Source organism: Triticum dicoccoides, chromosome 7B (assembly GCF_002162155.2).
Source record: "Triticum dicoccoides isolate Atlit2015 ecotype Zavitan chromosome 7B, WEW_v2.0, whole genome shotgun sequence".
Lineage (NCBI taxonomy): Eukaryota > Viridiplantae > Streptophyta > Magnoliopsida > Poales > Poaceae > Triticum > Triticum dicoccoides.
Genome location: NC_041393.1, coordinates 706,594,021 through 706,621,640, shown reverse-complemented (window position 1 = coordinate 706,621,640; position 27,620 = coordinate 706,594,021). Strand labels below are relative to the sequence as shown.

The 27,620-nt window shown below is 40.3% G+C and overlaps 1 protein-coding gene across 1 annotated transcript; it reads left to right on the top strand.

The window, feature by feature from the left end:
* LOC119339468 (FBD-associated F-box protein At5g56370-like) lies at positions 1–26,349 on the top strand. The gene is made up of 5 exons (XM_037611514.1): positions 1–894; positions 968–1,126; positions 2,735–3,037; positions 26,137–26,195; positions 26,283–26,349. The coding sequence occupies exons 1-5, from the start codon at positions 1–3 to the stop codon at positions 26,347–26,349; spliced, it is 1,482 nt and encodes a 493-aa protein (XP_037467411.1).
* Positions 26,350–27,620: the final 1,271 nt, after the last annotated feature.

Below are 27,620 nucleotides of genomic sequence, written 5' to 3'. Positions count from 1 at the left end.
ATGCCTCGGAATCGGACATTCGGAGGGACGGTTGCGGCCGGTTGCCGTGGAGCAGACCGCCTAGGCGCCCTCCCGGACGCGATCCTCCAATACGTGCTGTCGTTCCTGCCGTCGCGCGACGCCGTGCGCACCTGCCTGCTCGCCCGCCGCTGGCGCCACCAGTGGAAGTCCGTGCCGGCCCTGCGAATCACCGGCGTCGACTCCTTCAGGGGCGCCGGCCACCTCAACGACTTCGTCAACTATCTCATCGTCCTCCGCGACAGGACGCCTCTCCACGCGTGCGAGATCGAGACCTACCAGCACCACCTGGACGATGGCGAGGGGTCCCGACACGGCGATCCCGAGGAGCGGTCCCGGTACACCGATCTGTGGATCCGGTACGCCTTGTCGTGCAACGCTCAGCTGCTTCGGCTCAGTGACCATGACCCCGATAACCTCGATCCCGAACAGGAGCATGTGGAGAATGTTGCGCTTGAGACTCCCATCTCCTCGCCGCATCTGATGACGTTGGATCTTGATGGTGTGATCTTCTCGAGCAAATACTCTTTAGATTTCTCCAGCTGCCCGAACCTCAAGACAGTAAAGATGCACCGCTGCTCCTTCTTAATCGTAAGTTTACGCCGTGACGGTCCCATCAAGATATCTTTACAATCTGTGAGATATCTAAGCATCGCGGACTATGATTTTTGTCGTTATGACAAGGAGGCAGCTCTCATTACTGTCCCAAACCTCGTCTACTTAGAGCTGGCTAGCGGCCGTGGCAAGGTTCCTACGTTTGAGTGTACCCCGTCGTTGCTAGGAGCATCTATCAAGCTTGACGACAAGGATGGTTCCTTGCTCCTTGGACGCTTGTCAGATACCACTAATCTAGAGCTCATGGCCAAGCATCAAGCGGTATGTTTGTATTGTGTCCATTGAAATTCTAGTCTCACCTAACATATGTGCCCTCTCATCACACCTTGTCCAGTCTGCTGCTTTTAGGAAAGATTTAAAACGTTGCACTTCGTTTAGCAAGCTCAAAACGTTGTCACTCAATGATTGGTGTGTGGAGCCTGACTTCGGACCACTACTTTACTTTCTCAAGCGGTCACCAAGTCTCGAGAAGCTCCGCCTCCGGCTATCTAAGGTATATATGGTTTCTAAGTTTTATACCTACATTTTCCTCTTGTCGAAGTTGCAGTTGAATTGTTGATTGATTTTGGTAAACTATACAGCCATATAAATATGCCGGAGAAACAGACGGAAACTATGATTTCACAGAACCATTTTTAGCATCAAGACATATCAGGGTTGTCAAGATCAATTGTTTCGCAAAAGATGAGCGAGCTCACAAAATTTCGAAGGTCCTCTGTTCGCATGGAGTATCTGCTGAGAAAATCAACATCAAGGAAAGAATACGGTCTTCCCATGGTAGGTTAAAATTCCAATCTTACTAGATTTTGAAGTTTTTCCTTCCAATCCCATGTATGTGTGAAATTTCACAAGGGTATTTTTCAAATTAATTGGATAGCTAACTGTGTAAAGAGTAAACATAAGCCAAATTATTAGTCTCGGTGAATTTTTATTATTGCAGCCCCGTGTATGTTTATGAAATTTGGCAATGTGAATTTGTCAAGTGAACTGAACGACCAAATACGTAAAACATAAGCAGAACTTTCTATCAGCTTCATGTTGCTAACAAATAATAATGTTCATCTTGCTTTGCAACATTTAAATCAAGCAGTATGCCAATCCGACTAATTGCACATTCGTTTTATACTTGTACAGGGTCATATTCAGATTCGGAGTGGTCAATGTATTCACATTCAGATTCAGAGCAGGAGCAATCATATTAACATTTGGGACGTCAACATGAGTTTACTTTCTTGCTTTGCAGGAGGACCTTTAGCGAAATTTCTAGTAGTCCAGTCGAGGCCTTTTTAGTTCAATCACATGTTTAACATGCGGCCATCTTATTTACTTTGTACTTTTGGACTTTTGATTCATGCCATATGCCCGTTTAATTTTCAGGAAGATGTTCTACTCTTCTGCATTACATATCATGTCTTTATTTTATCTGTGAAGCTGAAACCATTTTTAGTTTGTGCGAGAATCAAGTCAACTACTCCATTCCAGTCTTTGTGAAACTGAACAGCAGCAACTTATTTTTCATACTAGCTGCACATTCGTGATATTTTTCTGACACAGACACACAGAAGAAATGAGAACTAAAATGAAAATGACTGAGCCAGATGAGACTACGGCATGCTAAAATAGCAAAGCGAAAAACGTTAGGGGCATAACAGTCTCGCCAGAATTCTGTTTGGAGATGCACGCCCCTCCTATGATTTTTTAGCTCCTTTTGAGTAAGCTATTTCTACCTCCATCGATCTCTGCTTGTTTAGCTATCCAAGTTACATCATGCATGCTGAGTACGTGTGAGTACGTGTGTGGTGAGAAGAAGCACTGCGGCAATCGTGGGCATACATGCTATACCTTTTTTTGCAAAATGGTGGGCATACTTGCCGCCATTGCGGTATCTTCATGACCCATCATACCGCATACCTGGCACCAATCCAGAAGTCTCTCTTATTTGACTGAAAAGATATCACGTTTTCCTCCACGAACCCCTAGCTTTTCTTCAGGGGTACCCGCATCCTATAGAAGTTTCCCTCGAAATAAAACAATGTGGCGACAAGAGGAGATAAGACCCTAACTACAGGGGCCTTTTGTAAGTTTCCTCTCGCGATGGCAGAGGCGATCTGAGGGCGATCGAAGGGCTGACCGCGATGGCAGCTGCGGAGGTGGGGGGTTCCGCGGCCGCCGGGGCTTGGCCGTGGAGTGTCTGCTGGGGGGTGATATGGAGGCGGAGTGGAGGAGAGTTGGGGAGAAAGTAAAGCTAGGTTCAAAGGCATTGAGGATTTCTCGGGAGCGGTTCACAAAATGGAAGGTGAAATTGAAATTCCTTTATGAGGAAGAGAGGAAAGAGATCAAGGGAAGGAAACGGAATCGGATCACAGAAGAAGAAATAGATCTAGGCCATGAGGCCCTTGCTGAGGTAGGAGGAGTTGTGGGAAGGGTGCCATCATCGGTGACCATACGAAGGTCAACAGAGGTGATTTCGGCCATTAGGCTCCCTGATTTTATGCTCCGTGCAGTTAATTCTATTATTTCTGGAGTGAATTCGGGAGGGATCACATCTTATTGATAGATTGAGTGGTCTAGGGGTGGGTTGTGCGTATCTATTCCGCCTATGTTCTTCTATCCATTTGATACGTTCATTTGGCATCATGTTTACCTACTATTATTTATGATGTTTTATTGCATAATAATGCTTTTTGGAGTAATTCTAATGCATTTTTTCTCATAATATGCAAGGTACACACAAAAGCGGAGAATTCTGGCAGCTAGAAATCTAGACCTGAAAAGGCTACGTCAGGCTACCTATTCTGCGCAACTCCAAATGAGCTGAAACTTGACGAGAATTTTTTTGATGGAATAAATGAGGATTTTTTGAGCCAATAAGTACCAAAGGGGGCCACCAGGTGGGCACAACCCACGTGGGCACGACAAGGAGCCCAGGCGCGCCCTGGTGGGTTGTGCTCACCCAGGGCCACCTCCGTGCCCCTCTTCTGGTACATAAGTCATTTTGATATAGAAAAAATAAGGGAACGACTTTCGGGACGATGCACCGCCGTATTGAGGCGGAACCTGGGCAGGAGCACTTTTGCCTTCCAGTAGGGCGATTCCGCCAGGGGAACTTCCCTCCTGAAGGGGGAAATCATTGTCATCATCATTACAATCAACTCTCCCATCTTGGGGAGGGCTACCTCCATCAACATCTTCAACAACACAATCTCCTTTCAAACCCTAGTTCTTCTCTTGTGTTCAATCTTTGTACCGGAACTGTAGATTGGTGCTTGCGGGTGACTAGTAGTGTTGATTACATCTTGTAGTTGATTACTATATGGTTTATTTGGTGGAAGATTATATGTTTAGATCCATTTTGCTATTTATTACCCCTCTGATCTTGAGCATGATTATCATTTGTGAGTAGTTACTTTTGTTCTTGAGGTCACGGGAGAAATCATGTTGCAAGTAATCATGTGAACTTGATATATGTTTGATATTTTGGTGATATGTATGTTGTGATTCCCTTAGTGTTGTCATGTGAACGTCGACTACATGACACTTCACCATATTTGGGCCTAAGGTAATGCATTGTGGAGTAGTTATTAGATGATGGGTTGCGAGAGTGACAGAAGCTTAAACCCTAGTTTATGCGCTATTCCGTAAGGGACCGATTGGATCCAAAAGTTCAATGCTTGGTTAGAATTTATTCTTAATACTTTTCTCGTAGTTGCGGATGCTTGCGAGGGGTTAATCATAAGTAGGAGGATTGTTCAAGTAAGAACAGCACCTAAGCACCGGACCACCCACATACCAAATTATCAAAGTAGCGAACATGAATCGAACAAACATGATGAAAGTGACTAGATGGAATTCCTGTGTACCCTCAAGAACACTTTGCTTATATAAGACACCGTTTTGTCCTGTCCTTTGCCTCAAAAGGATTGGGCTACCTTGCTGCACTTTTGTTACTACTACCGTTACTTGCTCGTTACAAATTATGTTGCTACCAAACTACTCTGTTACTTACAATTTTAGCACTTGCAGACATTACCTTGCTGAAAAGCACTTGTCATTTCCTTCTACTCCTCATTGGGTTCGACACTCTTACTTATTGAAAAGGCTACAATTGATCCCATATACTTGTGGGTCATCAAGGCTATTTTCTGGCGCCGTTGCCGAGGAGTGAAGTGCTCTTGGTAAGTGGAAATTGGTATGGAAAAACTATTACTATATGCTGAAATTTACTGTCACTTGTTACTATGGAAAACAATCCTTTGAGGGGTTTGTTCAGGGTATCTTCACGTTGACCAGAACTACAATTAGTTGACCTCAACCTACTACACCTACTGAAAATATTGAATATGAAATTCCTTCGGGTATGGTAGAACAACTCCTAGCTAATCCTTATGTAGGACATGGAACCGAACATCCTGATATGCACTTGATATATGTGGATGGAATTTGTGAATTGTTTAAGCCTGCAGGTTTACCCGGAGATGAAGCTAAGAAGAAGGTTTTCCCTTTATCTTTGAAGGGAAAGGCATTGACATGGTATAGGCTATGCGATGATATTGGATCTTGGAACTAGAATCGGTTGAAATTAGAATTCCATCAAAAAATTTATCCTATGCATCTAGTTCATCGTGATCGGAATTATATATAATTTTTGGCCTCGTGAAGGAGAAGGTATCGCTCTAGCTTGGGGAGGCTTAAGTCAATGTTATATTCATGCCCCAATCATGAGCTCTCTAGAGAAATTGTTATTCAGAATTTTTATGCCCGACTTTCTCGTAATGATCAATCCATGCTCGATACTTCTTGTACTAGTTCCTTTATGAAGAAGACTATTGAATTCCGGTGGGATCTTTTAGAAAAAATTAAATGCAACTCTGAAGATTGGGAACTCGACGAAGGTAAAGAGTCAAGTATTGAACCTAAGTTTGATTGTGTTAAATCTTTTATGAATACCGATGCTTTTCAAAAGTTTAGCACTAAGTATGGACTTGACTAGGAGATCGTAGCTTCCTTTTGTGAATCTTTTGCTACTCATGTTGATCTTCCTAAAGAGAAGTGGTTTAAAAACCACCCACCAATTAAAGAAGAAATTAAAGAACCGGTAAAAGCTAAAGAAGAAACTATCATTTACAATGTTGATCCAGTTGTTCCCACTACTTATATTGAAAAACCACCTTTCCCTGTTAGGATGAAGGAACATGCTAAAGTTTCAATTGTGGTCAACAAAAGTTATATTAGAACACCTAAACCATCTGAACAAATCAAAGTTGAACCTAGGGTTGCTATGGTTAAGGATATCTTGATCGATAATATTGATGGACATGTTATTTACTTCTGTGCTAAAGCTGCTAGAATTGCCAAAGCCGATGAAAAAGATAAACATAGACCAGTAGTTGGCATGCCTACTGTCTCAGTTAATATAGGAGATAACTGTTATCATGGTTTATGTGACATAAGTGCTAGCATGAGTGCTATTCATTTTTCCTTCTATGAAGAAATTATGAATGATATAGCACCCACTGAAATAGAAGACATAGATGCTACTATTAAACTTGCCAATAGAGATACTATATCGCCAATTGGGATTGTTAGAGATGTTGAAGTCTTGTGTGGGAAAATAAAATACCCTACTGGTTTTCTTGTTCTTGGTTCCCCACAATATGACTTTTGTCCCATTATCTTTCGTAGACCTTTCTTGAATGCCGTCAATGCTAAAATAGATTGTGAGAAACAAACTGTCGGTGTTAGCTTCGGTGATGAATCTCATGAATTTAATTTTTCCAAGTTTAGTAGAAAACCTCATAAGAAAGATTTTCCTAGTAAGGATGAGATTATTGGTCTTGCTTCTATTGTTGTACCTCCTACTGATCCTTTAGAACAATATTTCCTCGACCATGAAAATGATTTGCATATGCGTGAAAGAAATGAAATAGATAGAATCTTGTTCGAACAACAACCTCTTCTTAAACACAATCTACCTATTGAAACTTTAGCAAGTCCTCCTCCACCTAAAGGTAATCCTGTGTTTGAATTAAAACAATTGCCAGACACTTTGAAATATGCTTATCTTGATGAGAAAAAGATATATCATGTTATTATTAGTGCTAACCTTTCAGAACATGAAGAAGAAAGATTATTGAAAGTTCTAAGGAATCACCGAGCTACTATTGGATATACTCTTGATGATCTTAAGGGCATTAGTCCCACTCTATGTCAGCACAAGATTAATATGGAACCTGATGCTAAACCCGTTGTTGATCACCAACGTCGGTGAAATCCGAAGATGAAAGAAGTGGTAAGAATGGAAATATGGAAACTTCTGGAAGCAAGTATAATCTATCATATAGCTGATAGTAGATGGGTAAGTCCTATTCACTGTGTCCCCAAGAAGGGAGGTATAACTGTTGTTCCTAATGTTAAGAACGAACTTATTCCACAAATAATTGTCACAGGCTATAGAATGGTAATTGATTTTAGAAAATTAAACAAAGCAACAAGAAAAGATCATTACCCTCTACCTTTTACTGATCAAATTCTAGAAAGATTATCCCAGCACACACATTTTTGCTTCCTTGATGGATATTCTGGTTTTTCACAAATACCTGTTTCTCAACCTAATCAAGAAAATACCACTTTTACTTGCCCCTTTGGAACTTATGCTTATAGATGTATGCCTTTTGGTATATGTAATGCACCTGCTACCTTTCAAAGATGTATGACTGCTATATTCTCTAATTTTTGTGAAAAGATTGCTGAGGTTTCATGGATGACTTTTCTGTGTATGGGAAGTCATTTGATGATTGTTTAAGCAATCTAGATCGAGTTTTGCAGAGATGTGAGCAAACAAATCTTGTCTTGAATTGGGAGAAGTGCCACTTCATGGTTAACGAAGGTATTGTATTGCACTATAAAATTTCTGAAAGAGGCATTGAGGTATACAAAGCAAAGGTTGATGCAATTGAGATACTTCAATGTCCTAAAGATATCAAAGGTATTCGTAGTTTCCTTGGTCATGCTGGTTTCTATAGGAGATTTATCAAAGAATTTTCTAAAATTTCTAGGCCTCTTACGAATCTTTTGCAAAGGGATATTCCTTTTGTTTTTTATGATGATTGTTTGGAAGCCTTTGAAACACTCAGGAAAGCCTTAATTTCAGCACCTGTTGTTCAACCACCTGATTGGAACTTGCCTTTTGAGATTATGTGTGATGCTAGTGATTATGCTGTTGGTGTTGTTCTAGGACAAAGAGTCAATAAAATTAAATGTTATCCATTATGCTAGTAAAACTTTAGACAGTTCTCAACAAAATTGTGCTACTACTGAAAAAGAATTCTTAGCAATGGTGTTTGCTTGTGATAAATTTAGATCCTCCATTGTTGATTCCAAAATGACCGTTCACACCGATCATGCTGCTATAAAATATCTTATGGAAAAGAAAGATGCTAAACCTAGACTCATTAGGTGGGTTCTTCTACTACAAGAATTTGATTTGCATATCACTAATAGAAAAGGAGCAGAGAACCCCGTAGTTGATAACTTGTGTAAGCTTGAAAATATTCTTGATGACCCAAAACCTATTAATGATAGCTTTCCTAATGAACAGCTAGCTGCAATAAATGTTTCTAATAGTACACCTTGGTATGCTGACTATGCTAATTATATTGTTGCTAAATACATACCACCTAGCTTTACGTACCAACAAAAGAAAAAATTCTTCTATGATTTAAGACATTACTTTTGGGATGACCCACATCTTTATAAAGAAGGAGTAGATGGTATTATTGGATGTTGTGTACCTGAGCATGAACAAGAACAAACCCTTCGGAAATGTCACTCCGAAACTTAAGGAGGACATCATGCGGGAGGCAGAACCGCTCATAAAGTATTGCAATCTGGGTTTTATTGGCCTACTCTCTTCAAAGGATTCCTGTAAGTTCGGCTTATCTTGTGATGAATGTCAAAGAATAGGTAATATCGGTAAGCATCAAGAAATGCCTATGAATTATTCACTTGTTGTTTGAACCATTTGATGTTTGGGGATTTGATTTCATGGGACCCTTTCCTTCCTCTAATGGGTATACTCATATTTTGGTTGTTGTTGATTATGTTACTAAGTGGGTAGAAACTATTCCAACTAGTAGTGCTGATCACAACACCTCTATTAAAATGGTTAAGGAAGTTATTTTCCCAAGGTTTGGAGTCCCTAGATATTTAATGACTGATGGTGGTTCACACTTTATTCATGGTGCTTTTCGTAAAATGCTTGCCAAGTATGAGGTTAACCATAGAATTGCATCACCCTATCATCCTCAGTCTAGTTGTCAAGTTGAACTTATTAATACAGAAATAAAACTAGTCCTACAAAAGACTGTCAATAGGTCCCAGAAGAATTGGTCTAAGAAACTAGATGATGCACTTTGGGCTTATAGAACAGCATATAAAAATCTTATGGGTATGTCTCCTTATAAAATGGTTTATGGAAAAGCTTGTCATTTGCCTCTTGAGTTAGAACATAAAGCATATTGGGCAATTAAAGAACTCAACTATGATTTCAAACTTGCTGGTGAAAAGAGGCTATTTGATATTAGCTCATTAGATGAATGGAGAACCCAAGCTTATGAAAGTGCAAAATTATTCAAAGAATGAGTTGAAAGATGGCATGATAAAAGAATCCAAAAGCGTGAGTTCAAGGTTGGAGAATATGTTCTTTTGTACAACTCTCATTTCCGATTCTTTACAAGAAAACTCCTCTCCAAATGGGAAGGACCCTATGTTATCGAGGAGGTTTATCGATCTGGAGCTATCAAAATAAATAGTGCCAAAGGTACTAACCCGAAGGTTGTTAATGGGCAACGAATCAAACAGTATATCTCAGGTACACCCATTAATGTTGAAACCAATATTATCCAAACTATGACACCGGAAGAACACATAAAGCAAACCTTCCGGAACATTCCAGAATCGTGAAAAAAGGAGGTATGTGATACGGTAAGTAAACGGACTCTGAAAAATCCGCAAAGATATTTGTTGTCAGTTTTAGAATATTTAAAAAATTAGGAAAAAAAAGAAACTACCAGGAAGGTGGCCCTAGTGGGCACAAGACACCAGGGCGCATCTGGCATGCCAAGCGCGCCCAGGTGGGTTGTGCCTACATTGGGTACCTTTCGGACTCTGTTTCTCTTCCATTTGCTTGTTTCCCAAGATAAAAAATATTTATGTACCCCCCCCCCCCGAACCTGTTGACCTCCATATCACGGAGAAATCTCCTGTTTTCTTTTCTCGCTATTTTTTATTAGATCTAATCCACCATGGCCGCTTCAAGCTCCTCCAAGGACAAGTTCTTCGAGAACGTCATCAACCCATATCGGCGGGAGGTGATGCAGCACCCTCAAGCTATGCAGATGCGTGATGGGGTGCTCCACATCCGCGATGTGCAAGTCCCCAAGGGAACTGGATCCGTGGAGGCCAGTCTTGAAGCTATGGAGTAGGAAGTCTTCCGATGCAAGGGGATGGTGGAACATGGACTCAATGCCAATCACCTCATGATCGCAGACTACACCCGGGATCTCAAGGTGGATGACAAGTGCATGAAGGACATAGTCTTCTCCTTGAACAAGAAAATAAACTTCCTCCAGAGCCAGATCTATGACCTTCAAAACCAAGTCTTTGAATATGAGGCAAGGTTTAAAGGTATGAGTTTGGCTGCCAGTTGCAGGACCCGAGAGACTCACTCTTCCCCTTATGATGGTGAGCCTGTGTCGTGGAAACCTGAGGACAAGATCGCTACTACTTCATCACCACCACCTCCTTCATCACCAAACACTAGTAGAAAAAGGCCCATTTGTCCCGGTTCATAAGGCCCTTTAGTCCCGGTTTGGCCGCTCTCTGGAGCTCCACCTTTAGTCCCGGTTGGTAACACCAACCGGGACTAAAGGAATTTTTTGGAAATTTTATTTTTCTGAATTTTGTTTTTGATTTTTTTTCTTGTTTTCAAATTTTGAATTATTTGACAATTCAATCTCTAGTCACCCACTCTAATCACCCCTCATCACTGCTCAATTAGGAACCACTCATTCCAAATTGTCTAACTTCCCGGCCGGTCACCCATCCTCTCACTACTCCAGCCTGAGCACGCTTAACTTTCGAGTTCTATTCCCCCTAGTTTCCAAGTCTGCACTTGTTGTTTTCCTGACAATACTAAGTTGTCAATCCTATTAACCCTTAGGAGTTGAACTTGAGCATTAAGCGCCGTTTGATTTCGAAACCGTTATTCTAAAAAACAATAATTATTTATTAACACTAATATTTCTTATATAAGTAGTTTGACCACATTTTGATTAGATTTGAAAATAGTTTGACCACAGTTTGACCAGATTTGACCACAGTTTGACCAAAAGTCAAAAAGTAACAATAATTATTTATTAACACTAATATTTCTTGAATAAGTAGTTGACCACAGTTTGACCAGATTTGACCATAGTTTGACAAGATTTGACCATATTTTGACCACAGTTTGACCAAAAGTCAAAAATCTAAAAACAATTATTTATTAACACTAATTAATCTTGAATAAGTAGTTTGACCACAGTTTGACCAGATTTAACAAAAGTTCAAAAAACTGAAATTTGAGCATACCTTTTTTCCTTTTAGAATTTGAGGATTCTAAAAAATTTCAAACAGGCCATAGGCCGTCAAAATCAGATACAGATTTTTGTGTTGATTTTTTTGATATATTATGCATTTTTCGACATTGTATGCAAAAGATATGTCCATTTTGCTTTTTCATAACACTTTTTTGCAAAAACATGTCCAAATTTAAGTTTTTTTTAATTTTCCTAACTAGTAGATGTAGTAACATAACTATATCTTGAAGGATTTTAATTTTTGAAGTTTTTATCATTTTTGTTTGTTTTTTACAAAACTGAAAAGGCGATTCACAAGGGGGGGGTAGAGTTTGAACCTTTAGTCCCGGTTTGAGACACGAACCGGGACTAAAGGCCATCACACCCTTTAGTCCCGGTTCGTGTCTCAAAATGGGACTAAAGGTCTAACCTTTAGTCTTGGTTTGAGACACGAACCGGGACTAAAGGGCATCACATCCTTTAGACCCGGTTCGTGTCTCAAATCGGGACTAAAGGTCCCATTTGAACCGGGACTAATGCCTTCCCGACGCCTTAGCCGCTCTAACCGGGACTAATGCTCACATTAGTCCCGGTTCGTGATGCAACTGGGACTAATGTGTATATTGTGTTGTGACCAAGGCCCTGTTTTCTACTAGTGAAAAGAAAATTGAGTATCGGGTATGGGCACTACCCTTGGCTTTCGCCAAGCTTGGTGGAGGTGCCCCGGTATTATATCACCTCCATTATCTTTTGCCTTTACTTTTCTTAGTTCGACCCATACTTATCTTTTGCTTTAGATGAATAAAAGTTTAGTTCGATCCTTTCTTTTCGTGAGTTTGCTTAGTGATCTAACTTTGTAATCGTGTGCGAGATATATAATAAAGTTCAGTTTGAGTTTTGCTTATTTTGCTTTCATGTTCCAATAAAAAGAAACTAAATAAATGAAAAAGATCATATGCTAATCTTATGGTAAGTGATGACATTACACAAGGAAAAGTATAAATAGAAAATTTTAATGTAGATTGACAAACATAGCATTGGTCAATGATGCAACTCATGAAAGAATTGATAAGGGAAGAGAAGATTCGGCTGCAAATAAACTATCTTAGAAAACTTTTGTGATTGTGAGCACCCATCGAAATATTATATGCCAAAATTGCTGACGTTGTACAAGGAAGACAACGTAATGATTTATGTTTGTTCATATTCACATAGAAGCTATATTGTCATAGATCCTTCAACATGTGGTATTTGCCCCTATATTTGCTAGCCAAAAGTTTCGCACTAAGTAGAGATACTACTTGTGCATCCAAAACCCTTGAACCCAAATCTTGCTTTGAGAGTCCACCATACCTACCTATGGATTGAGTAAGATCCTTCAAGTAAGTTGTCATCGGTGCAATAAGGCAATAAAAATTGCTTCCAAAAGTGATAGATCATTTAGTGTAAGGGAAAATTGAGTGTTGTACAAACTTGTGATGGCGAAGAATAAAAGCGACATACTTCATAATAATGGTTGCCATCATAAGGGGCAATATAACGTCACTTTCTCTAGCACTAAGGGATTGAGTATACAAACAAAAAGTGCATGGCAACCTCTGCTTCCCTCTATGAAGGGCTTATCTTTTACTTTTATGTATTTACTTTCTTGCAAGAGTCAAAGTTCTTCTCTCTATTCCTTTTTATTTTCTCTTTTGGCAAGCATCATGTGGTGAGGAAAGATCTAGGCACTTATACCGGGTTGAATATGGGTAGCATGAGTTGTTATTGTTGACATAACCCTTGAGGTGAATACATTGGGAGGCAAAACTATAAGCCCCTATCTTTCTATGTGTCCGGTTGAAACGTTTTGTTCATGTGTACTCGGTGAGTGTTAGTAATCATAGAAGACTAAATGATGGTTGAGTATGTGAACTTTCCAAAAGGCTCCGATATGTGACCCTTCCTGAAAAGATGATGAATTGTAGTTGCAAAATTGACTGAGAACATAGTTTGTTGGTTTCCAATAGAGTTTATACTTTATACTTCGATGTTGTGATGAATTGTTACTTGTTCATGAGAAGAATATGATAAAAGTTCTACAATAAAAATTTTATGTTAAAGTTTTTTGCTGTTATAATAAGTTACATGATGTTGCTATGTTCGTATTTTTTTTTTATTGACACCTCTCTCTCTCTCTCTAAGCATGTGGATGCTACGTCTTGAGCTTGCGTTGGTTTTCCTTGAAGAGGAAAGGGTGATGCAGCAAAGTAGCCTAAGTATTTCCCTCAGTTTATGAGAACCAAGGTATCAATCCAGTAAGAGGCTCCTCACAAGTCCCACGAACCTACACAAACAAGCAAAGAACTCGCAACCAACATGATAAAGGGGTTGTCAATCCCTTCACAGCCACTTGCGAAACTGAGATCTGGTAGAGATAATATGATAAGACAAATATATTTTTGGTATTTTATAATATATATGCAGAAAGTAAAGATGCAAATAAAAGTAGATTGAAAGCTTATATGATAAAAGATAGACCCGGGGGCCATAGGTTTCACTAGTGGCTTCTCTCAAGATAGCATAAGTATTACGGTGGGTGAACAAATTACTATCGAGCAATTGATAGAAAAGCGAATAATTATGAGATTATCTAGGCATGATCATGTATATAGGTATCACGTCCATGACAAGTGGATCGACTCCTGCCTGCATCTACTACTATTACTCCACACATCGACCGCTATCCAGCATGCATCTAGAGTATTAGTTTCATAAGAACAGAGTAACGCATTAAGAAAGATGACATGATGTAGAGGGATAAACTCAAGCAATATGATATAAACCCCATCTTTTTATCCTCGATGGAAACAATACAATACGTGCCTTGCAACCCTTTCTGTCACAGGGGAAGGACACGCAAGATTGAACCCAAAGCTAAGCACTTCTCCCATGGTAAGAAAGATCAATCTAGTAGGCCAAACCAAACCGATAATTCGAAGAGACTTGCAAACATAACTCAATCATACATAAAAGAATTCAAAGAAGATTCAAATATTTCTCATAGATAAACTTGATCATAAACCCACAATTCATCGGATCTCGACAAACACACCGCAAAAATAGATTACATCGAATAGATCTCCACAAGAGAGGGGGAAAACATTGTATTGAGATCCAAAAAAGAGAGAAGAAGCCAACTAGCTAATAACTATGAACCTGAAGGTCCATGGTAAACTACTCACAACTCATCGGAAGGGATATGGTGTTGATGTAGAGGTCCTCCGTGGTCGATTCCCCCTCCGGTGGAGCGCCAACGAAGGCTCCAAGATGGGATCTCGCGGATACAGAAGGTTACGGTGGCGGAAATATTTCTTCGGTCGCTCCCTGGATGTTTTCGGGGTATGTAGGCTTATATAGGAGGAAGAAGTACGTCGGTGGCCGCTCAAGGGGCCCAGGAGACAGGGGTGCACCCAGGAGGGGTGGGCGCACCCTCCTATCTCCTGGCTGCCTCGATTGCTTCTTGACTTGCACTCCAAGTCCTCTGGATCACGTTTGTTCTAAAAATCACGCTCCCAAAGGTTTCATTCTGTTTGGACTCTGTTTTATATTCCTTTTCTTTGAAATATTGAAATAGGCAAAAAACAGCAATACGGGCTGGGCCTCCGGTTAGTAGGTTTGTCCCAAAAATGATACAAATGTGTAAAATAAACACCATAAATTTCCAAAACAGATAATATAATAGCATGGAACAATCAAAAATTATAGATACGTTGGATACGTATCAAGCATCCCCAAGCTTAATTCCTGCTCGTCCTAGAGTAGGTAAATGATAAAAACAGAATTTTTGATGTGGAATGCTACCTAGCATAATTCTCATTGTATTTCTCTTTATTGTGGCATGAATGTTCAGATCCAAATGATTCAAAATAAAAGTTCATATTGAGAAAAGAAATAGTAATACTTCAAGCATACTAATAAAGTAATCATGTCTTCTCAAAATAACATGGCTAAAGAAAGTTCATCCCTACAAAATCATATAGTTAGGCTATGCTTCATTTTCGTCACACAAAGATGTTCCCAACTTCTACACCCTCGATGACAAGCCAAGCAATTGTTTCATACTTAAATAATCTCAAACTTTTTCAACTTTCACGCAACACATGAGCGTGAACCATGGATATAACACTATGGGTGGAATAGAATAATGATTGGGGATTGTGTGGAGAAGACAAAAAAGAGAAAGTCTCACATTGACGAGGATAATCAATGGGCTATGGAGATGCCCATCAATTGATGTCAACATCAGGAGTAGGGATTGCCATGCAACGGATGCACTAGAGCTATAAATGAATGAAAGCTCAACAAAAGAAAACTAGTGGGTGTGCATCCAACTTGCTTGCTCACGAAGACCTAGGGCATTTGAGGAAGCCCATCGTAGGAATATACAAGCCAGGTTCTATAATGAAAAATTCCCACTAGTATATGAAAGTAACAACATATGAAACTCTCTATATGAAAAACATGGTGGTACTTTGAAGCACAAAATATGAGACTCACTATATGAAGAACATGGTGCTACTTTGAAGCACAAGTGTGGAAAAAGAGATAGTAATATTGCCCCTTTTTATTTATTTTCTTTTATTTTATTTTTTTCTTTTTCTTCTCTTTTCTTTGGCCTTTTTTTGGCCTTTCCCCCCTTTTTTTTCTTTGGAACAATGCTCTAATAATGATGATCATCACACTTTTGTTGATTACAACATATGAATTACAACTCGAAACTAGAACAAAACATGACTCTATATGAATGCCTCCGGTGGTGTACCGGGATGGTGCAATGAATCAAGAGTGACATGTATGAAAAATTATGCATGGTGGCTTTGCCACAAATACGATGTCAACTACATGATCATGCAATGGCAATATGACAAAAGTAATGCATGTCATAATGATGATGAACGGAATGGTGGAAAGTTGCATGGAAATATATCTCGGAATGGCTATGGAAATGCCATAAATAGGTAGGTATGGTGGCTGTTTTGAGGAAGATATAAGGAGGTTTATGTGTGATAGAGCGTATCATATCACGGGGTTTGGATACACCGGCAAATTTTGCACCAACTCTCAAGGTGAGAAAGGGCAATGCACGGTACCGAAGAGGCTAACAATGGTGGAAAGGTAAAAGTGCGTATAATCCATGGACTCAACATTAATCATAAGAACTCATATACTTATTGCAAAAATTTAGAAGTCATCAAAAACCAAGCACTACGTGCATGCTCCTAGAAGGATAGATTGGTAGGAAAAGACCATCGCTCGTCCTCGACCGCCACTCATAAGGATGCACAAGCCAGGTACACTTCATGATTCAAATTTGTTACACAACTTTAACCATACGTGCATGCTACGGGACTTGCTAACTTCAACACAAGCATTCTTTAAAATCATAATCACCCAACTAGCATAACTTTAATATCACTACCTCCATATCTCAAAACAATTATCAAGTATCAAATTGGTCATAGCATCCAATTCACTTGCTATGATAGTTTTTATTATACCCAACTTGGATGCTCATCATTCTAGGACCAATTTATAACCATAGCAAATACCATGCTGTTCTAAAAGACTCTCAAAATAATATAAGTGAAGCATGTGAGGTCAAAAATTTCTTCAAAATTAAACCACCGCCGTGCTCTAAAAGATATAAGTGAAGCACTAGAGCAAAAATTATCTAGCTCAAAAGATATAAGTGAAGCACATAGAGTATTCTAGCAAATTTCAATCAAGTAGGCTTCTCCCAAAAGGTGTGTTACAGCAAGGATGATTGTGGTAAACTAAAAATCAAAGACTAATATAATACACGACGCTCCAAGCAAAACACATATCATGTGGCGAATAAAAATATAGCTCCAAGTAAAGTTACCAATGAACGAAGACGAAAGAGGGGATGCCTTCCGGGGGCATCCCCAAGCTTAGGCTTTTGGCTATTCTTGAATATCTTGGGGTGCCTTGGTCATCCCAAAGCTTAGGATTTTTCTACTCCTTATTCCATAGTCCATCAAATCTTTACCCAAAACTTGAAAACTTCACAACACAAAACTGTAATGAACTCATTCTTTATTTATATTGGTGTTAAACCTACTGTATTCCAAGTTCTCTATGGTTCATACCCTTACATACTAGCCATAGATGCATCAAAATAAGCAATCAACACACGAAAGGCAGAATCTGTCAAAAACAAAATAGTCTGTAGCAATCTGTAACTTTCGGTTACTTCTGGAACTCCAATAATCCTACCAAAATAGGACGTCCTAAACAATTTGACTATTGATTAGCAGCAACAATAATCAACGCAAAAGCACATTTTTGTAGTTTATTGAATTTTTTCTCGTGAGCGCAAAGTTTCTGTATTTCAGCAGAATCAAATCAACTCATATCATAGATTATCCTATAGGTTCTACTTGGCACAAACACTAACTAAATAAAGAAAACACATCTAAACAGAAAGTAGATGCAAAATTTACTACTAAACAGGAACAAAAACAAAAAACACAAAGAAAATTGGGTTGCCTCCCAACTAGCACTATCGTTTAACACCCCTAGCTAGGCATAAAAGCAAAGATAGATCTAAGTAGTGCCATCTTTGGCACTTGATTCATAGGTAGCTCGCATGATAGATTCATAAGGTAATTTGACTTTATTTCTTGGAAAGTGCTCCATGCCTTTCTTTAATGGAAATTGGAATCTAATATTCCCTTCCTTTATATCAATAATCGCACCAATCCTTCTAAGGAAAAGTCTACCAAGAATAATAGGGCAAGAAAGATTGCAATCTATATCAAGAACGATAAAATCTACGGGCACCAAATTTCTATTTGCAACAATGAGAACATCATTGATCCTTCCCATTGGCTTTTTAATGGTGGAATCCGCAAGGTGCAAATTTGAAGAGCAATCATCAAGATCATGGAAACCTAGAATATCACATAAAGTTTTTGAAATCGTGGAAACACTAGCACCCAAATCACACAAAGCAAAACACTCATGATTTTTAATGTTAATCTTTATAGTAGGTTCCCACTCATCTTTAAGTTTGGTAAAAGCTTTATTTTGACTATAAGCATGAGGAGAATTAACAACGGATTGCAACAAGGAAATACAACTTTCTAAAATTATCATAATCAAATTCCTTGAAATCCGAGATAGTGGGTTCAATATTATTTAAAGTCATGACCTGTCCAATCTCACTTTTACCAAATTTAGCATCAAGATTTAAAAACTCCGAATTATTGGGACGTCTTCTAAATAAAGTTGACTCATCTCCAGTCCCATTATTATCAAGATTCATATTGCAAAACAAAGATCTAATAGGGGACACATCAATAATTTTAAGATCTTCATCATTATTTTCATGGGAACTAGAAGAACACGCTTTTACAAAGCAATCTTTCTTATCACGCAATCTAGCGGTTCTTTCTTTGCACTCGTCAATGGAACTTCTCATAGCTTTGAGAGACTCATTGATATCATGCTTAGGAGGAGTAGATCTAAGTTTAAGAGAATCAACATCAAGCGAAAGTCTATCAATGTTCCTAGCCAAATCATCAACTTTGAGCAATTTTTCTTCATGCAAAGCATTAAAATTCATTTGAGAGATCATAAATTCTTTCACACTATTTTCAACATCAGAGGGCATCTTATTAAAATTACCATAAGAATTATTGTAGGAATTTCCATAATTATTAGAGGAATTGCTAGGGAACGGTATATGATTAAAGTTTCCTCTATAAGCGTTGTTTCCAAAATTATTCCTACCAACAAAATTTATATCCATAGATTCATTATTATTCTCAATCAAGGTATATAAAGGCATATCATTGGGATCAATAGAAGAACTCTTAGTACAAACAATCTCATAAGCTCATCCATTTTTCCACTCAAAACATTAATTTCTTCTATAGCATGCACTTTTTTACTAGTAGATCGTTCGGTGTGCCATTGAGAATAATTAGCCATAATATTATCAAGAAGTTTTGTAGCATCTCCTAAAGTGATTTCCATAAACGTGCCTCCGGCGGCCGAATCTAAAAGATTTCTAGAAGCAAAGTTTAATCCGGCATGAAATTTTTGTATGATCATCCATAAATTCAAACCGTGAGTAGGGCAATTGCGAATCATTAATTTCATTCTTTCCCAAGATTGGGAAACATGCTCATGATCAAGTTGTTAAAATTCATAATATCGTTCCTAAGAGAGATTATCTTAGCGGGAGGAAAATACTTAGAGATAAAAGCATCTTCGCACTTGTTCCAAGAATCAATACTATTATTAGGCAAAGACAAAAACCAAACTATAGCACGATCTCTAAGTGAAAACGGAAATAACTTCAATTTAACAATATCATTATCTGTATCTTTTTTCTTTTGCATCTCACACAAATCAACAAAGTTGTTTAGATGGGTAGCGGCATCTTCACTAGGAAGGCCAGAGAATTGATCTTTCATAACAAGATTCAGCAAAGCAGCATTGATTTCACAAGACTCAACATCATTAAGAGGAGCAATCGAAGTACTAAGGAAATCATTATTATTGGTATTGGATAAATCACACAATTTGGTATTATCTTGCGCCATGGCAACAAGTAATCCAACAGACAAGCAAACAGAAAAAAGGCAAGCGAAAGAGAGGGGGGAAAAGGCAAGCGGAAAAGAGAGGAGATTGGGAAAGAGAGGGCGAATAAAATGGCAAGGGTGAAGTGGGGGAGAGGAAAACGAGAGGCAAATGGAAAATAATGTAAATGCGAGGGAGATGAGTTTGTGATGGGTACTTGTTATGTCTTGACTTGAGCGAATACCTCCCCGGCAACGGCGCCAGAAATCCTTCTTGCTACGTCCTAAGCTTGCGTTGGTTTTACTTGAAGAGTAAAGGGTCATGCAGCACAGTAGCGTAAGTATTTCCCTCAGTTTTTGAGAACCAAGGTATCAATCCAGTAGGAGGCTCCTCACAAGTCCCACGAACCTACACAAACAAACAAAGAACTCGCAACTAATGCGATAAAGGGGTTGTCAATCCCTTCACGGCCACTTGCGAAAATGAGATCTGATAGAGATAATATGATAAGATAAATATATTTTTGGTATTTTATAATATAGATGCAGAAAGTAAAGATGCAAATAAAAGTAGATTGAAAGCTTATATGATAAAAGATAGACCCGGGGGCCATAGGTTTCACTAGTGGCTTCTCTCAAGATAGCATAAGTATTATGGTGGGTGAACAAATTAATGTCGAGCAATTGATAGAAAAGCGAATAATTATGAGATTATCTAGGCATGATCATGTATATAGGCATCACGTCCATGACAAGTGGACCGACTCCTGCCTGCATCTACTACTATTACTCCACACATCAACTGCTATCCAGCATGCATCTAGAGTATTAATTTCATAAGAACAGAGTAACGCATTAAGAAAGATGACAGGATGTAGAGGGATAAACTCAAGCAATATGATATAAACCCTATCTTTTTATCCTCGATGGAAACAATACAATACGTGCCTTGCAACCCTTTCTGTCACTGGGTAAGGACATGCAAGATTGAACCCAAAGCTAAGCACTTCTCCCATGGCAAGAAAGATCAATCTAGTAGGCCAAACCAAACCAATAATTCGAAGAGACTTGCAAAGATAACTCAATCATACATAAAAGAATTCAGAGAAGATTCAGATATTTCTCATAGATAAACTTGATCATAAACCCACAATTCATCGGATCTCGACAAACACACCGCAAAAAGAGATTACATAAAATAGATCTCCACAAAAGAGTGGGAGAACATTGTATTGAGATCCAAAAAAGAGAGAAGAAGCCAACTAGCTAATAACTATGGACCCGAAGGTCTGTGGTAAACTACTCACAACTCATCGGAAGGGCTATGGTGTTGATGTAGAGGCCCTCCATGGTCGATTCCCCCTCCGACAGAGCGCCGGCAAAGGCTCCAAGATGGGATCTCACGGATAGAGAAGGTTACGGTGGCGGAAATATTTCTTCGGTGGCTCCCTGGATGTTTTCAGGGTATGTAGGCTTATTTAGGAGGACGAAGTACGTCGGTGGCCGCTCAAGGGGCCCAGGAGACAAGGGGCGCACCCAGGAGAGGTGGGCGTGCCCTCCTATCTCCTGGCCGCCTCGATTGCTTCTTGAATTGCACTCCAAGTCCTCTGGATCACGTTCGTTCCAAAAATCACACTCCCGAAGGTTTCATTCCGTTTGGACTCCGTTTGATATTCCTTTTCTTCGAAATACTAATATAGGCAAAAAAACAACAATATGGGCTGGGCCTCCGGTTAGTAGGTTAGTCCCAAAAATGATGTAAATGTGTAAAATAAAGAACATAAACATCCAAAACAGGTAATACAAGTATCAGTGGACATGTTTTTCAATTTTGGTTTTCGCTTGAGGACAAGCGAGGTTTAAGCTTGGGGAGTTGATACGTCCATTTGGCATCATGTTTACCTACTGTTATTTATGATGTTTTATTGCATAATAATGCTTTTTGGAGTAATTCTAATGCCTTTTCTCTCATAATATGCAAGGTACACACAAAAGGGGAGAATTCTGGCAACTAGAAATCTGGACCTGAAAAGGCTACGTCAGGCTACCTATTCTGCGCAACTCCAAATGAGCTGAAACTTGACGAGGATTTTTTTTATCGAATAAATGAGGATTTTTTGAGCCAATAAGTACTAGAGGGGGCCCACCAGGTGGGCACAACCCACGTGGGCGCACCAGGGAGCCCAGGCGCGTCGTGGTGGGTTGTGCTCACCCAGGGCCACCTCCGTGCCCCTCTTCTGGTACATAATTCATTTTGACATAGAAAAAATAAGGGGAGGACTTTTGGGATGAACCACCGCCGTATTGAGGCGGAACCTGGGCTGGAGCACTTTTGCCCTCGGGTAGAGCGATTCCGCCAGGGGAACTTCCCTCCCGAAGGGGGAAATCATCGTCATCATCATCACCAACAACTCTCCCATCTTGGGGAGGGCTATCTCCATCAACATCTTCAACAACACCATCTCCTCTCAAACCCTAGTTCATCTCTTGTGTTCAATCTTTGTACCCGAACTATAGATTGGTGCTTGCGGGTGACTAGTAGTGTTGATTACATCTTGTAGTTGATTACTATATGGTTTATTTGGTGGAAGATTATATGTTTAGATCCATTTTGCTATTTATTACCCATCTGATCTTGAGCATGATTATCATTCGTGAGTAGTAACTTTTGTTCTTGAGGTCACGGGAGAAATCATTTTGCAAGTAATCATGTGAACTTGATATATGTTTGATATTTTGATGATATGTATGTTGTGATTCCCTTAGTGTTGTCATGTGAACGTCGGCTACATGACACTTCACCATATTTGGGCCTAAGGGAATGCATTGTGGAGTAGTTATTAGATGATGGGTTGCGAGAGTGACAGAAGCTTAAACCCGAGTTTATGCGCTATTCCGTAAGGGACCGATTGGATCCAAAAGTTTAATGCTATGGTTAGAATTTATTCTTAATACTTTTCTCATAGTTGCGGATGCTTGCGAGGGGTTAATCATAAGTAGGAGGTTTGTTCAAGTAAGAACGGTACCTCAGCACCGGTCCACCCACATACCAAATTATCAAAGTAGCGAACATGAATCGAACCAACATGATGAAACTGACTAGATGGAATTCCCATGTACCCTCAAGAACACTTTGCTTATCATAAGACACCGTTTTGGCCTATCCTTTGCCTCAAAAGGATTGGGCTACATTGCTGCACTTTTGTTACTACTACCGTTACTTGATCGTTACAAATTATCTTGCTATCAAACTACTCTGTTACTTACAATTTCAGCACTTGCAGACATTGCCTTGCTGAAAACCACTTGTCATTTCCTTCTACTCCTCGTTGGGTTCGACACTCTTACTTATCGAAATGGCTACAATTTCTCCCATATACTTGTGGGTCATCACCATCCTTCGTGCGTGAGTTGAAGATTGTTGATTTTGCTTTTGAGCCGAAATGGCTACAATTTCTCCCATTTACTATTACGACATCCGTGCATCTCTTGCATACTTCTAAAACTAGTACATCATTGCTAACTACGAAGTTATTATTATGTTTTTCAACAGAAACTCCCGATGAATTGTGTGCCTCATCTGATGTCTCTGCATGGTCGCCTCTCAGTTCTGAACATACTGTCAGGTAAATCTACGGAGCTCACCTGTGCATATCGGATTTCTAAAACCCATGAACACATGTTCATCAAAGAATGGAAGAAATGTATGGACATTCGCAAGGAGGTTCTTGGAAGTAACATTCAGCGAAAGGCAAAAATTGGAGACAGGCTAATCTCTATTCTCCATAATGGAGAGTCAGGGGCTATCTTGTTTTTTGCTATTTTACCTTAGAAAATGTAGTAGGTCTTAATCGAATGTAATAGGTCCTATGAGGTACTATATGTTTATTATGTGGTAATGTGTTAGAGTTGATAATGAGGAGTACTTGTGATTACGACTAGTGACCAATTTGCTATGTGATGTCATTGATGAAAACGATGATCTTGAGGAGGTGTTATATGGCAATGATGTATTATGATGATAAGTTGTTAATGATATGATGATAATGATGATATTATTATATCATTGGCTGAAAGAACCGCGGATTAGTTTCAAGTGGATGGACATCCACTTGAAACTAGTCCATGGTTCTTTCACCCCGTGATGTAATAACTCATTATGATGTAAAAACAATCTCTAAATTCCTGTTGTATGAAAACTTGTGTAAAGGTGTATGAATACAACATGAAATAAAAAAGAAATAAAATACTAAATAATAGTAGTAGCGCGGGAAAGGAGAAGCGCTACTACTAATTACCAGTAGCGTTGTTCTGAAGAAGCGCTACTACTAAGTCAATTTAGCAGTAGCGTGGATCAAGGCGCGCTGTTGCTAAGCATTAGCTGTAGCGCCTTATCAGTAGCGCGTGCAGGAGCGGAAGGGGCGTATCAGCAGCAGGTTGAAGCGGTGGGCATGTGCTCACCGGTAATGAATTTGGCAAACCCGAGAAGCCCCTCCAGGCCTCTTACGCAAGGACAAGCTTGTGTCAATGTTTCAAGAGAAAGGATCCAGTTCAGTTGTGGTGGATATGGAGGAGGTTCGCCGGGTTGTCGCAGATGGCTAGTGGTGGGACGCTTGGAGGCTGAGTACGAGGCCGATCCTGAGCAATCCTCAATGAGCTCTGGCGGGCGTGGCGTCTTTATGGGGAAGTTACCCCACAAAGGGTGGCGAGCAATGATGGTCCATTTGTCATCAAGTTCAATGACCAGGGAGATAGGAATTCTGTTCTCCATGGCCAACCTTGGCATTTCAATAAGAATGTGGTCATTTTTGCCCTGTTCGATGGAAAGGGGAAGCCAGCAGACATCAACCTTGGTGTCATGGAGATATGGGCGCAAATCAGAGGACTTGACTACGAGCTTATGACTCAAAAGATGCATGGGATGGTCCTTGGGAGGAAAGCTTGGTGAGGTGGTGGAGGTTTCTCTATGTAATGGTGTCGTTGTTGACGAATATCTTTGGGTTCGGGTGAGTCATCTACTTCACGAGCCTCTTCGCAAACATGTATCCATCAATCAAAAGGGGGATGCATTGAGATCAAGTTTGAGGTGAAGTATGAAAAGCTACCAAATTTTTGTTTGTTTTGCGGTTTGGTTGGCCACTCGTCGGAAATGTTCTGTAGCTTCCCAAGAGACTCCAGGAAGCCGGAGTTTACTTTTGCACTTCAGGTTGATCGTATTGGAAGTAGAGGAATTCAATGCGTAGATCGCTGATGTTCCAAGGGGTTTTGCCTTTCCGTAGGAGGCCATTAAAGAGGTGGAGAAGGGTGTATGAGACCTGGTGGTTACAATGAACTCAATGTCAGTATATTTAGATCTATTCATGCAGGAGGTCGTGAATGTGGTGCCGGGGCTTGCTCCAAGCCTCCAACGCACCCTTCCTCTCGTGGAGGTGCTGCCACACATGCGACACCAATTGCCACTACATCTATGCTTGGCCTGGGAGGGGTCTTGCCGTCTGGGTGCTCCACCAGAGTCGACTATTGCCTGCTGCTTGGACGCCCAGCCAGGAGGTCTTGGGTCTGGTTGTTCCTGGTGCGGGTCATGGTTTGGCGGGCTACACACAAGCTCTGTTGTCCGGCCAGGAGGGTCGGGCCCTGCTGCGTGGTTCTGTTGGTTCCTTTGGACTAGGCTTCCAGGAGGGTTAGGGTGATGCTCTTGTAGACTCCATCAAGGAGGTTTTGGGATAGAAGACGATGGCACACACATCTGCGTAAATTACGAGCTCCTCCTTTGCAGTAGTACATTGATTTTTTCTACATAAATCTCATGAGTCCATTATGCCTTACGTATCTGAACCTATGATTCTAGAGAAGATATAATATACTTCTAGATTACACAAGGTAGAATCCTCTTTCACTAACCCTTTCAACTTTCAAATATTGTTAGTTGGGGCTCACAAAACAAATTGAGTTGATTTTGTTGTTCTTTTGTGCTATCTGGATAGAGCTTATTGTTTTATTCCATTCTTTGTCTACTGATGGTAAATGATCTATGGAAAATCAACATTTCAAGGTAAATAAAATGCCCCCAGTATGTTCCTCTTCACATGATTACTGGCTCATGTTTCTTTTATGTGATGCTAGGCTACTGTTTGATGTTCTCTTTGTTGCTCTCACTTCGGTTATATACTACTAAAACTTTGTATAATTATCATTTAGATTTGGTGTTGTTAGCATTAGACGGTGCGCATCAAATGAAAGTAGGGCCAAGCATCAAAGGCAAGGTGAAGGAAGGTTCATGTGTGGTTCTTCTGCAGCTCGCAGCGAGGATTGTTGTTTCCAACCTGCGCAAGAATGCCAAGAAGTCCTTGGAGACGTAAGCCACGGCGCATATTTCTGCCATGATTTCCTTCGGCTGGATTTCGTGGATTTAGATGTTGAAAATTTTGGGTTGTGGATGCAGGATTAAGGACATGTACCTGCACTACAACGAGAGATCCGGGCTACTTCTTTGTGGCTTCCAAACTTGAAATGTTTGTTTGGAAGTTAGTTTAGTTTTTTTGTTGTGTATTCACAGCTTCTCGCATGTACCATCCTCTTAGACCTTTAGATTTCCAAAGAAACTAAATGAAGATATGGTGGTATGGTCTCATTTGTACAACTTAAAGCCTTTCATGCTTTATATTTTCTCTGAAATTTGCTCTTGAAGAATCATGTATCTATGTTAGATCCAGTGAGAAAAGGCGGTTTCCAAGCAGAGGATGCGGGAGTGTTGGCCACATTTGGTTTTTGACTTGGGTGTCTAAATATTCTCACAATACTTGGCTCCCTCTCGGCCTTTGCGCCATTGGCGCAACGAGTCATCTAGTATGATTAAAACCCTAGCGATACGGTGCTTGTTTCCTCGTCCTCGTGTAGTCGTGCGGCGGCATTGGTCGCCGTCGTGAGCTCGCAGATCACCTGTTCCCGGCGGGATGCGTCGGGGGCTAGGCGGAACCAGAGGGGTTCGTGGAGCAGACCGCCTAGGCGCGCTCCCGGACGACGTCCTCCAGCACGTGATGTCGTTCCTGCCGTCGCGCGAGGCCGTGCACACCTGCCTGCTCGCCCGCCGCTGGCGCCACCAGTGGAAGTCCGCGCCGGCCCTGCGGATCACCGGCGTCGACTCCTTCAAGAGCGCCCATGAACTCAATGACTTTTTCAACTACCTCATCGCCTTCCGTGGCCGGCCGCCCCTCCACGAGTGCGAGTTCGAGGCCTGTGAGGTGTACAAGGACTATGATGAGGGGTCCCAAGACGACGATGGCAAGCGGTCCCGGTACACCGATCTGTGCAGGGGCAGAGCCAGAATTTGGACATAAGGGGGGCGAGGAAGATAATAATTATTCGAGAGACACAACACAATAATATAGTCTCAAACGTATAATTGAAACATATGTTTGTTAATCCATAAAAGAAAACTGCATATCAACTGGACTGGGGTTGGAATTAGCATCTACAAAGATTTGTATTTGCCATGACAATTTGAGCTAGATGCAATGGGCTTGAAAAACGAATATGTTTTAGTTGTATATATTCTTTCTCTTCATCCTTTAGTGATTTATAAACATTACACAAGCCGTTAAATTAGATTTCTAGATTATAATTCTCCCGTGTCTAAGTAGTGAACTAAACTACGGCCTCGACGGAATTGTATTAATGCAAAAAGAAGATTATTATTTGCCTGTGACTTACCTTGATCATTGAAACTGATCTTGTGATTCATAATGCCGGTGCAGCAGACAAACAGGCATGGTCTCCATCG

Bases quoted from the DNA above. Each gene is read 5' to 3' on its own strand.
- LOC119339468 (XM_037611514.1), top strand. From the start codon at position 1: ATGCCTCGGAATCGGACATTCGGAGGGACGGTTGCGGCCGGTTGCCGT. The intron at 895-967 runs GTATGTTTGTAT...CACCTTGTCCAG, and splicing joins TCATGGCCAAGCATCAAGCG to TCTGCTGCTTTTAGGAAAGA. The intron at 26,196-26,282 runs GTAAGCCACGGC...TTGTGGATGCAG, and splicing joins GCCAAGAAGTCCTTGGAGAC to GATTAAGGACATGTACCTGC.